The sequence below is a fragment of the Rhinoraja longicauda genome, chromosome 11, assembly GCF_053455715.1.
Source record: "Rhinoraja longicauda isolate Sanriku21f chromosome 11, sRhiLon1.1, whole genome shotgun sequence".
Classification (NCBI taxonomy): domain Eukaryota; kingdom Metazoa; phylum Chordata; class Chondrichthyes; order Rajiformes; family Arhynchobatidae; genus Rhinoraja; species Rhinoraja longicauda.
In genome coordinates this window covers 19,331,983-19,344,245 of record NC_135963.1, presented here as the reverse complement: position 1 = coordinate 19,344,245, position 12,263 = coordinate 19,331,983, and the positions used below count along the sequence as shown (strand labels likewise).

Here is a 12,263-nt window from a genome sequence, read left to right as displayed (position 1 = left end):
TGGTGGGGAGTTGATGGATATGTGTTAGAGAATAGGTTACAGTGAAAATAAGTGTAACAATAGAATGGTTGGAATTGCTCTGAGAGCTGCCATTGACCCGATAGGCTGAATGGACTCTGTATGTCAATAAAAAAAATGATATTAAAACAAGCTGAGGAAAGTTGAACAGAGCAGTAAAAGGAGATAGAGCAGTAAAGGGAGATAGAACATAGAACATGGAACAATACAGCGCAGGCCCTTTGGCCCACAATGTCTGTGCCGAACCTGATGCCTAGTAATACTCATCTCCTCTGCCTGCAATTAGGAACAGGTCCTCTGAAAGTTGTCTTAGTTGTTATGTAACAAATAACTGGGAGATGTCAAAGTGACTAAAAGAGTAAAATTAAATATAATTTAGAAAGGTAAAAACTATGGGCAGTAAATATACAGCATTGTATATTTTCCACCACTACCTCTTTAAGCCTGCATTTGAAATAACATCGAAATGAGTTTAGCTTATAAAATAATTAAGTATAAATAATCATCTCAGTTATAATATTGAAATGAGTTTAGCTGGTAAAATAATGGAAAATAAATAATCATCTCAGTTAAAGCAGAACTTTCTTGTTATTTTCTTCACTAGGCTGTTCAAAAAAGTTTATTACAGGAAATTCATACTTCAATGTCTTTATGGCACTCAGGAAAGGGTGTGGGTACAGATGGAATTCCTAATGGGAGCTGAGTTGAGATAAGGAAACTTTTATTCAATGTGCTATTATTATCTGGGCTATTATCATACTTCTACTAAAGTTGGACTTGCACAAAGGAGTTGATAAACTTCAACAATATATTTTACCATAAAAGAATGCTTTTATTCTAGTTTCAGGAAAGTTCCAAAATAATTTATGTTATACTGAATGGCGTCAGTGTGTGTTGACAGCAAATTTAATGGAAACAACTTTACCTCTCTCTCTCTCTCTTACCTTCCCTCTCCTCAAGAAACCACTAATTAATCCACAACTGATAATTCCAGATAATTAATGAATTGCGTGAGAAAAGAATAGACAGAATATTTCCACATTGTGGTTAATTCTGCTAAAATACATGTTTAAATATTTTTTAAAAGCTGGAGTTATCTTGAGACTTCACTGCTCCTGTGATTTAAAAATAAATAAATTATTGACTGCACTGGCACCAATCCTCGAAAAACCTGTCATCGGCTGGGTGGGGAGGGAGGTGGTGATGGGGCAGTGGTGGGGACCATAGGGATATCCAGTGGCTGGGTGATATTTGGCAGGAAGGGGGTGATTTCAGGTGCCCCAGCCCGAGGGGAGTGCTTCTGGAGTTCCACAGGAAAGCATCTACAGCCCAAACACTTCAGGCTCCTTTACCAATGATTCTCCCAGCTGTCAATAATAAAGCTGCTAACATACAGTGGCACAGCCGGTTGCCCTGCTGCCTCGCACTGCCAGAGTCCCGGATTCAATGTCTGTGTGGAGTTTGTATGCTCTCATAAGTTGGGTGGCATAGTGGTGGAGTTGCTGCCTTACAGTGCCAGAGACCCAGGTTTGATCCTGACTACGAGTGCTTGTCTGTACAGAGTTTGTACATTCTCCCCATGACCTGCGTGGGTTTTCTCCAAGAACTTCGGTTTTCGCCCACACTCCAAAGACATACAGGGTTGTAGGCTAATTAGCTTGTTATAAATGTAAAAACTGTCCCTAGTGTAGGATAGTGTTAGTGTGTGGGGATCGCTGGTCGGCGCGGGCTCGGTGGGCCGAAGGGCTTGTTTCTGAGCTGTGTCTCTAAACTAAACTAAGTTCTTGGAGCAAAATTAGGCCATTCAGCTCATCAAGTCTAATCTGCCAATCAATCATGGCTGATCTATCTTTACCTCTCCTGCCTCCGCCCCATAACCCCTGACACCCGCACTAAGGTCCCTATGACTGCATGGGATTCCTCTCGCATCCCAAAGACATGCAGGTTTGTAGGTTAATTGGGCTCTGTAAATTGCCCCTCGCATGCAGAAAGTGAATACAAAAGTGGGAAATCAGAACGAAAGGACACAGAATGCTGGAGCAACTCATCGGGTCAAGTAGCATCTCTGCAGAACATGGATAGGGACATTTCATGTCCCGAAACATCCTTATCCGTGTTTTCCAGAGATGCTGTTTGACCTGCTGAGTTACTGCTGTCCTTTCTGTCCTTGTATGTAAATCAACATCTGCAGTTCCTTGTTTCTAAAACATAGAACTAGAGTCAGCGGATGATCAATGGTTGACATGGACTTGGTTCGCCGAAGGGTCTGTTTTCCATGCTGTATCTTTCAACATTATAATAATGAAGCAGATCAAGCCAGCCAAAGGCTACACATAAATAACATTCATGCTTGGTTTGACAGCTGATATGGGCATTACAGAAGTGGCAGATGATGATCCTTTTGAATGAGTCTGCCTTACCATATCATTGCAAAGTCCCACACTATTAACGGTATATATGTGTGTGTGTGTGTGTGTGGGGGGAGGGGGGGTGGGGGGGGTGGGAAGGAGGTATGGGGCTGTGTAGTGGTTGGTGTGGTGCACAATGATTATTGACCAGAGGGTGAATTAGACAAGACCTGACTTGCTGGGAAGGGAGTGGGAGGGGTTGCAAGTGGGATGAGGCTTTGAAAGAAACAAGGAATCTCAACCTAGGGCAAGGATTCAGCAGAGATCAGAGCCAGGGATGACGGGCAGCAAAGTCTGGTCAGCTTTTCATTAGTCATTGATAATCAGTCAAGTGGCTATTTCCATACCCAACATACGACTCGCCAGTTATTGTCAAAAAAATGGACACAGTCCTTCTAATCACGTAAATAGATAAATATGGTACTGTTAGTGATTATTTGGGTCATCACAGTTATGGAATAGAAGGAGCTAGTTAATTCAAGCAAGAACCAGTCTTCAAAAGAAACTTGTCCACAATTTAACTTCCCCTGATACTTCAATGCCATCTAAACCAGCTATTGAGAGTGGGATATTCTAAATGCTGGAGTTACTCAGCAGGTCAGGCAGCATCTCTGGAGGAAAAAGGATGGGTGACGTTTCGGGTCGAGGCCCTCCTTCAGGCATTCTAATTCTGTACCATTGTAACTGCTCAGGGTAATGCAATGAATGAATGTTCACGTCAATCGGCCCTCATTGAAACTTTCATGATGTGATCAAGGAAGGCATTCAGTAGCCATTTCTTGGATAAACACATTGTCACATACATATCCCTACCTCTTAATGTACCATTCAGGACATATATATTTTTTCAGTTATTAATCTGGCTGTTGTGTAAAAACAGAACCGTCCCTCAACACTGTAACAAGAGAAGTATATTTTGGGTGTCAGATGTTTTGTGCTCACAATCCCTCAGACTAGGGATTGAAAGAGGTTCTGCCTTTATAAAAATGTAATTCTGCAAAGTTACCCATCAAAAGGAGCAGAGGTCCTTCTGCAGTTGTATAGGGCCCTGGTGAGACCGCCCCTGGTGAGACCGCACCTGGAGTGCTGTGTGCAGTTTTGGTCTCCAAATTTGAGGAAGGATATTCTTGCTATTGAGGGCGTGCAACGTAGGTTTACTAGGTTAATTCCCGGAATGGCGGGACTGTCATATAATAATAATAATAATAATAATAATAATGCATTACATTTATATAGCGCTTTTCAAACACTCAAAGACGCTTTACAGGGATTACTAGAACATAGAGAAACATATGTTGAAAGACTGGAGCGACTAGGCTTGTATACACTAGAATTTAGAAGGATGAGAGGGGATCTTATCGAAACATATAAGATTATTAAGGGGTTAGACACGTTAGAGGCAGGAAATATGTTCTCAATGTTGGGGGAGTCCAGAACCAAGAGCCACAGTTTAAGAATAAGGGGTAAGCCATTTAGAAATGAGATGAGGAAAAACCTTTTCAGTCAGAGAGTTGTAAGTCTGTGGAATTCATTGCCTCTGAAGGCAGTGGAGGCCAATTCTCTGAATGCATTCAAGAGAGAGCTAGATAGAGCTCTTAAGGATAGCGGAGTCAGGGGGTATGGGGAGAAGGCAGGAACAGGGTGCTGATTGAGAATGATCAGCCATGATCACATTAATGGTGGTGCTGGCTCGAAGGGCCGAATGGCCTACTCCTGCACCTATTGTCTATTGTCTAAAATGCTGAAAATGTTAGTTACATAGCCATCAAAACAGTAGTCAATTGTTTCATTTTGTCTTTCTGTTTAAAAAGTATAAAGCATCACTGTACTGTTGAGTGTTGTGATAGGAGAAATAGCCCCAGAAGGCCTGCTTATGTTGAATAAAGACCTTTTTCATCCACCAGCTTAGTCATGGTCACATCAGTACAATGGACTTCACCAGAGATCGTTTATACTTTTTGAAATGTCATCCGCACTGCGGTGCAAAGGCATTACTGTGCTGTAGGTTGAGACAGGACTTGCACCACATCAAGGAACAAATGGCATTTTTTTTTAGTTTAAAGTAAGAAACGATCGTAATTGGCCCTAGTTGTTGGCATGAACAATGACGGATAAGATCAGCTGATGTCAAATACACCGCTGAAAGGGCACCATTATGTAAAACACTGACCACGGATACTAAGAATTAAATAATTTTCTACATGGATAATGAAGAGTACAGGGATTTGATTGAACTACTTTGAAATAGAAATTATACTGCATCACATTAAAAAAAAACTTTTATGTTGGTCATGTGCACTTTACCACATCCCTCTGATGTGTCCCAAAGCACTTCAAATACCACTCTCTGTGGCTGTTGATGAATACAGAGAAAGATGATCGCACACCATAAGGGAAAATAAAGTCAGAAATTAGCCCCTCTTGCTTTTGAAGTTGGGATCCTCACATTATATTGATATAATGTGAGGATCCCAACCTATTAAATTGATATTAAATCGTATTTTTACGATTGATATTAAATTGTATTTTTAAAATGTTGCCTTCCCTTGTCCTGATTTCTTCTGTGCCAGATAGCATTTCATGATGAGAAAGGGACAATGTGGAGGGACATGAACAAATCTTTCATAATGCAGCCACAAGGCTAATGACTTCTTTAAGCATGGAGATTAAGTAAATTGGAAAGAAGGAACGCATTTGCTGGTCTACACAAAGATACAAAGCGCTGGTGTAACTTAATCGGTCAGGCAGCATCTCTGGAGAACATGGATAGGTTTTGGGTTGGGACCCTTCTTCAGACTGATTGAAGTGTTGGAGGAGGGGGGGAGGGGAAGTTGGGACAGAGGAGTTTAATACAAGTTTAATATACAAGATGTCCCACGATGTTTCACTGGAGAAGTGTTGAATAGAAATTTGACATCAGGTTGCTAAGGGACTCCTAGGGGCAGATGGACAAAAACTAGGACAAAGAGACAGGTTCCAAGAAGCATCTTAAAGGAGATAAAAATGAGGTGGGGAGGCAGCAGGATTTCAGAGAGAGAATTCCAAAGCATATGGCCTTGGTAACATCAGGCAAGAGTGAAGATGTTCTATTGAGAGATATTCAGGAAGACTGAATGGGAGCAGCTAATGTTTTGGTGGGTTGCAGGGCTGGAGGAGGGTATAGAGTTAGCAAGGTCATGAAAGGATTTGAAAAACAAGGGTGAGAATTTTAAAATCTAGGCACTGCTTAACTAATTTGGGTAGGCAAGCAAGGGGATGTTTCAATTGGATTTGATGTGAGTTAGAACACCAGCAGCAGTTGATTTTTGGATGACTCACATCTGGTGGATGATGGAATGAGGGAGTTTGGCCAAGAATATCGTGGAATAGTTAAGTGTTATCGACGGGATTAATAAAACTGTTAGCAGCAGATGAACTAACACTGGGATCAAGGGAGCTGCTGCTACAGAAGTGGAAATGAGGGGTGCCCAGTGGAATCACAGGGGCCCACTTTCCTACGTAAACTGAAGAAACAGCAGATGCTGGAAACTTGAGCCAAACACAAAGTGCTGGAGGAACTCAGGATTGGGTGGCATCTATGGAAGGAATGGGCAGACAACGATTCAATTTGGGACCCCTCTTCATATTCAAGTCTGAAGAAGGGTTCTGACCCAAAATGTCATCTGCCCATTCCCTCTGCAGATGCTGCCTGACCCTTTTGAGTTCCTCCAGAACTTTGTGTTTTGCCTATTTTTCTATGTTGACCCTGGCTTAAACAGGAGCCTAGATGGTTTTACCAAATGTCTGAAGAAGGGTCCCAACTTGTTCTCCAGGGATGCTGCCCGATTGGCTGAGTTACTCTGGTACTTTGTGTGCGTTTAGCTTTACCAAAAGGTCAATGAGGAAGATTTGTTATTTTTGTTTTCTTAGGCTTAAATAAATATTTAATCAACCTAAAAATCGATTTTGGGCTAAAACACCAATAGTCTGTATGACCCATGGACTTCCAGATGTTTAGTTGAAGTTTAGTTTCGAGATACAGCGCGTAAACAGGCTCTTCGGCCCACTGGGTCCTCGCCGACCAGCGATCCCCACATATTAACACTATCCTACACCCACAAAGGACAATTTTTACATTTACCAAGCCAATTAACCTACATACCTGTACGTCTTGAGTGTGGGAGGAAACTGAAGATCTTGGAGAAAACCCACGCAGGTCACGGGGAGAACGTACAAACTCCGTACTGACAGCAACCGTAGTCGGGATTGAACCCAGGTCTCCGGCGCTGCATTCGCTGTAAGGCAGTAACTCTACAGCTGCGTCACCGTGCCGCCCGATAAAGCTGTTTCTTTAACTGTGACATTGGTTATGGGGAGAAGGCAGGAAAATGGGATTAGGTGGCAAAGATTAGCCATGTTTGAATGGTGGAGTAGACTCGAAGGGCCGTATGGCTTAATTCTACTCCTGTAACTTGCGAATGTGACATTCCTGTCATTTGACCTTTTGCTGATTTGTTTCCTCAGGTACAAAGTCATGGAAATTGCTTCAGCAGTGGATTTTACTCCTGGCATCATTTTGCAGCCTTGAAGCTGTAACTGAAGACTGCAAATGCGATAACAGTCTTGATTTCAGGACATTTGACTTCAGCAATGCAAGAGAACAATGTTGCTTAAACTTCACTGGCTCTTCCATCGGTGCTCTTCACTGGAATGTCTTCACTGGCCTGACAGAATTGCAGGTCCTCGACCTGTCGAGTTGTAATATATCTGACATCTTGTCTACCGATGAAAATCTGAGCTCCCTGGAAATCCTGTACCTAGACCACAATCATTTAGAGCGACTACCTTCTCACTTCCTGGCAAACGCACCCAATCTAAAAGTCCTTCATCTGGAGGAAAACCATCTTCAAGATTTACCAGAGGACATTTTAGATGCATCAGACCAGATTCGGGAGCTATACTTCGATTCCAATAATCTGGTTTCTATTCCTCTCAATGCCTTTAAACCAAACCTTGAAAAATTGTCTCTTTTCAATAACACTTTGCAGTGTACGTGTGCCTTGTACGATGCAGTGGCAAAATACAATGCAAGTGTCACTGGATTGGAAAATGGGCCCAAGTGCTACACCACGAACCACCCAAAAGGCCTTCATATCATAGACATTCATCGCTCAGATATCTGCAGGTCCCATGGCCTCACTGCTCTCTTCATTTGCCTCCCATTTATCTTGATTATTGCTTTAGTATTGGGCTGCTTCTGCTGCAGAAGAAGAGGATCTGCTTTTAAAGCAATTAGGCAAGATAATCACATTTGTACCGTGGAGAAGTCGGGCTTTACAAACATGGAGGACCATCACTACATAACATGCAGGACCCCAGAATCAACTCCCACCCTCACAGGTCACGAGAACATGCTGCTGGCCAGAAACCAGCTAATGTTACGCCCTTCAGTGGCATTGCTAGGCAGTAGCCGGGACTTGTACGAGGAGGTGGAGATAAGGCTCGGTGGTTCTGTTGACTCCATTGCACTTGCTGACGACATTTACCTCAACATGTCCACTAATAAAGCAGAAGAAGATGTTGCCATTGAGGAAGTCCACACTCAGCCGGAATTGGTGAGCATGGCAGAGGAGCTGCAAGAGATAGATCGGCAAAAGCTCTACATGAATAAATCAGCAAACTACTATAATCTAGTTCCTGATATTGAATTAGATGACTCCGACCATGGCGAATATGAAAATATTGACTTGTCTTAACGATATAGGGCCATTTGTAAAGGAATATTACACAAAATATAGATCAAAACATTTGCAATGTGACAAACTACACAGAGGTTGTGAAGATGGCAGAGGATCACATATATGCACTGATGAAGAAGGAAAATGGGATACTTGCTGGAAATGGAAACACTACTGAGGGCAAAATGTGGGCTGATGTTTGGGGTTACGAAACGGGTTTAACATAAGGAATGTCAAAGTCAACTTCCCAGCTCAGTTACATTTAGAGATACTATCTGCTATCAGTTTCTGGTGATGATAATCTAAACTCCTGGGGGTAAATGCAGAGATTTTTTTTTTGAAATAAGAGATGAGAGATAAGATCCAACTATATCCCATGATATCAGTTGTGGCTATTTTATTTTCAAGGACAGTCCTGAATCAAAATGGGGGCCAAGTGGGAAATTGTTTTAACTATTTTTAAAACAAACCCTAATAGTCTAGATTAGGAATCAAAAAGCAGATCACCAGTTTTACTCTACCCACCAGTAAGAAATGGGTGAGTTTGGCTCAGATCCCCATTTTATATTCTAAATTAATTAACTTAATGGAGCATGATGTAAAATGTGCTTCCCATTAGATACAACACCTGACTCATTTGTAGAGTTAGGGTAAAATCAAAGCTGAAAAGTTTGATCGGGCTTCTCTCTCTGTGTTGAGCGATTGAGTATTAAATTCAAGTAATCAGAATGGAGAAGAGATTGGTGACCTTGTTGCTGTCCCCATTTCTGATCTTTCTCAATTATTCCCCACTCTACCGGATGGACAGGGTGTGACAGCCAGCTATACGGGTTTGTTGAGATTTTTGCAATAGTCTCCTGGCAGCTCTTGGGTTTGTTTTGTGTGCTTTGCGAATAAATGTAGTATTTATAGTGCATTCATATTCAGTACTTCATCCAAGTGGCAATACGAATGGATGAACTATCAGTCATATTGGCCAGCATGGTGCTAATAGCAGCAGGCAGATGGGCTTCAAGACCTATTGTAATCTTTCCCTATTCATAACCAACATGATGATAACACACTCATCTCCTACCTAGGCACAAAGTGCTGGAGGGACTCAGTGGGTCTGGCAGCATCTCTGGAGAAAAAAGGGATGGGTTTCGTTTCGGGTCGGGACCCTTCTTCTCAGATCGGGACCCTGCTTCAGTGTCTGAAGAAGGGTCCCTTCACCCATCCTCTTTCACCAGAGATGCTGTCTCACCCGCTGAGTTACTCCAGCACTTTGTGTCTATCTTCGGTATGTATCAGCGTCTGCAGTCCCTTTTCTACAACCCTTCCACCTAGAATATGTGGGCAATAAGACAGAGCCCAGTTCCCTGCAACACATTCCAGTTACCACCCTTCCATCCATGCCCAGCACCACCGCTGCCCACAGCCCAGCAAGGAGGGGGTGGTAGTGCCACAGGCAGATCTGCACGTCTGTCGATACCACTGAAGTCACTACTGAACTTCCCTTCATATGCCTTGTTTTTGTTGGCTGCAATCTCACAGCGGCATGCCAGTAGTAGACCCTCCTGGAACCCACGCGGTGCACTGACTGAGGGATTCTCCACAGAGCAATGCTTCCACCATCTTATAAAAAATACCTCCTCCATCTTGTCATTGACATCCAGCACGGAATTCTGCCTCAGCCTGTCCTTAGCTTTCACTGGAGATTTCCCTGCAGATGACCTTTGTCCCGTAGTGGAGTTATCGCAACATCCGCAACTCCCTCCCCAACTCTCCTAGGAAAAGTATAATCCAGTCTGAAAATCCGTAAAAAGACTCAACACTCCTGAACCCAAACGTGTCTTCACCAAACATCCCAAGTATCCCAACATGATTACTGTGATAGACGGGTGGCAGGGTGGTGCAGCGGTAGAGTTGCTGCCTTGCAGGGCTTGAGGTTGTATGTTCTCCCCGTGACTGCGTGGGTTTTCTCCGAAATCTTCGGTTTCCCCCCCAGACTCCAAATGAACAGCTTTGCACCCGGAATAATGGTGTGGGACAGTTGGCAAACTATCAGCTCCTTCACTGCCACCTCAAACAACAGTGGAACATGCCATTAAGTGTTGGATTATGATCTTGAAGCAATAGGTTGTCTATACTTATATAGAGCTCTCATCATTTTGAATAATTTGTTGTTTGATTTTATGAACTGATATTTCTTTATGATTTTTAAGCAAGCCATTATAAGAGTGTTGTAGCTTGTATTAATAGCAATAATATAATACTTTTATGCTTTCCAATGTATTTTGTGTCCTTTGGGCTTGGAAATATTATTTAAAATATTAAAACAATTGGTCTTAATGTGCCCAGTCTCAAAATTGCAATGCAAAGACCTTGAGACTACCTTACAATATTAACTTCAGAAAGAGGTTTAATATCTATATACTAAAACTCTCGTTTGTTATCTTGTTTGTGACTGAACTTCAGCCAAAATGGTACACGATAGCGTGACAATTTTAGGCCCATCTTACTCGCCATTGTCACTTTAGTGATAATGCAAGTAGTTTTATTGAAATCAGTGTTATATTTTTAAGGTTATTCACATTTTAAAGTTTAAAAGGAGGGGAGGGGGAGGAGAGGATGGAGGGAGGGGGGAGTGGGGGAGAAGGGAGAGGGGAGGGGGGGTTGAGGAGAGAGGTGAGGGGGGGAGGACAGGGTGCTGCACCAATGCAGGAGAGGTTTGGGCCCAACGGGTCCACTTGGTCTAGTTGTTAAATAAAACACTCTCAATCCATTCAGTAAAATCAATCCCACGATTTGGGCACTTCCAGAGTTAAAAGAGAACATCTAAATAACTCATGGGTAGGACAGGTTTGGAAGGATATGGACCAAATGCTGGCAGGTGGGACTAGTATAGATGGGACATGTTGGCCGATGTGGGCAAGTTGGGCCGAAGGACCTGTTTCCATGCTGTCTAACTCTATGACTCTAACTGTTCAGTAAACCCTCGCAGTGGGGGCTTTACACTGGCTTCCAGTCTGTCAAAGAATTGATTTCAAAATACTACTGTTGGTTTATAAAGCACTGAACGGTTTAGGGCCAAAATACATTTCTCATCTTCTGCCACATTATGAACCATCCAGACCTCTCAGGTCATCTGTGACAGGTCTGCTTTCTGTCCCCAGAGTCAGAACTAAACATGGAGAAGCAGCGTTTAGTTTTTATGCACCACATATATGGAACAAACTCCCAGAAAACTGCAGGTCCATTGCAACTCTCAGTTCTTTTGAATCGAGGCTGAAGACTTTTCTGTTTGACGCTGCCTTTTAATAAATCAAATAATTATTAATTTCTTACACTGCACTGTAACTTTTATTCTTGTATTTTATACGTCTTATTCTATTTTAGCTTGTTTTTATTTTCTATTCTCTTTAATGACTGTTTTTTGCACTTTGAATTGCCTTGTTGCTGAAATGTGCTATATAAATAAGCTTGCCTTGTCTTGCCTATTAAACCTCTCACCTTAAACCTACGTCCTCTGATTTTTGTTTCCCCTGGCCTGGGTAATAGACTCTTATGCATTCACCCTAATGATTTCCTCATGGTTTTGTACACCTCTTAGCCCTTATCCTCCTACATTCCAAGGAATAAAGTCCTAGGCTGCCTAATCTCTTTTTATAGCTCAGGTCTTCGAGCTCTGGTGACATCCTCGTAAATCTCCTCTGCACCCTTTTCAGCATAATGACATTCTTCCTATAATATGGTGACCAAAACTGAGCACAATACTCCAAATGCGGCCTCACCAACATCTTGTACAAATAACAGAATGTCCCAATTTAGATATTCAATACCCTGTTTGATGAGGGTCAATTTACCAAAAGACTTCTTTACCATGCTATCTTCCTGTGACGCCACTCTCGGATAACTGTGCGCCTGTACTCAAAGATCTCTCTGCTCTACAACACTCCCCATGACCCCAAATCTTATTCAATGGTAATCAATGTTGAAATGTTATTCTGGAACAGCAAAACACACAGAAATTACAGGAAGAGTAGACGCAAGTTCAAAAGTGATAAATGACAAAAATAAAACCACAAAATGTGCTTGAAATATTAAGCAGATAGCCTGAAACAACACTTCCGTGTTAATG

General features: G+C 42.3%; 1 protein-coding gene across 2 annotated transcripts in view; it reads left to right on the top strand.

Annotated features, from left to right (window-relative positions):
- The window catches only part of LOC144598351 (uncharacterized), a 28,771-nt gene extending 18,041 nt beyond the window's left edge, over positions 1-10,730 (top strand). For both annotated transcript variants that reach the window (XM_078408412.1, XM_078408413.1), the window contains one exon: positions 6,930-10,730. In XM_078408412.1, coding sequence (XP_078264538.1) covers positions 6,930-8,161 — 1,232 coding nt within the window. In that variant the 3' untranslated portion in view covers positions 8,162-10,730. The remainder of the gene's footprint in view (positions 1-6,929) is intronic.
- The last annotated feature ends 1,533 nt before the right edge of the window (positions 10,731-12,263 follow it).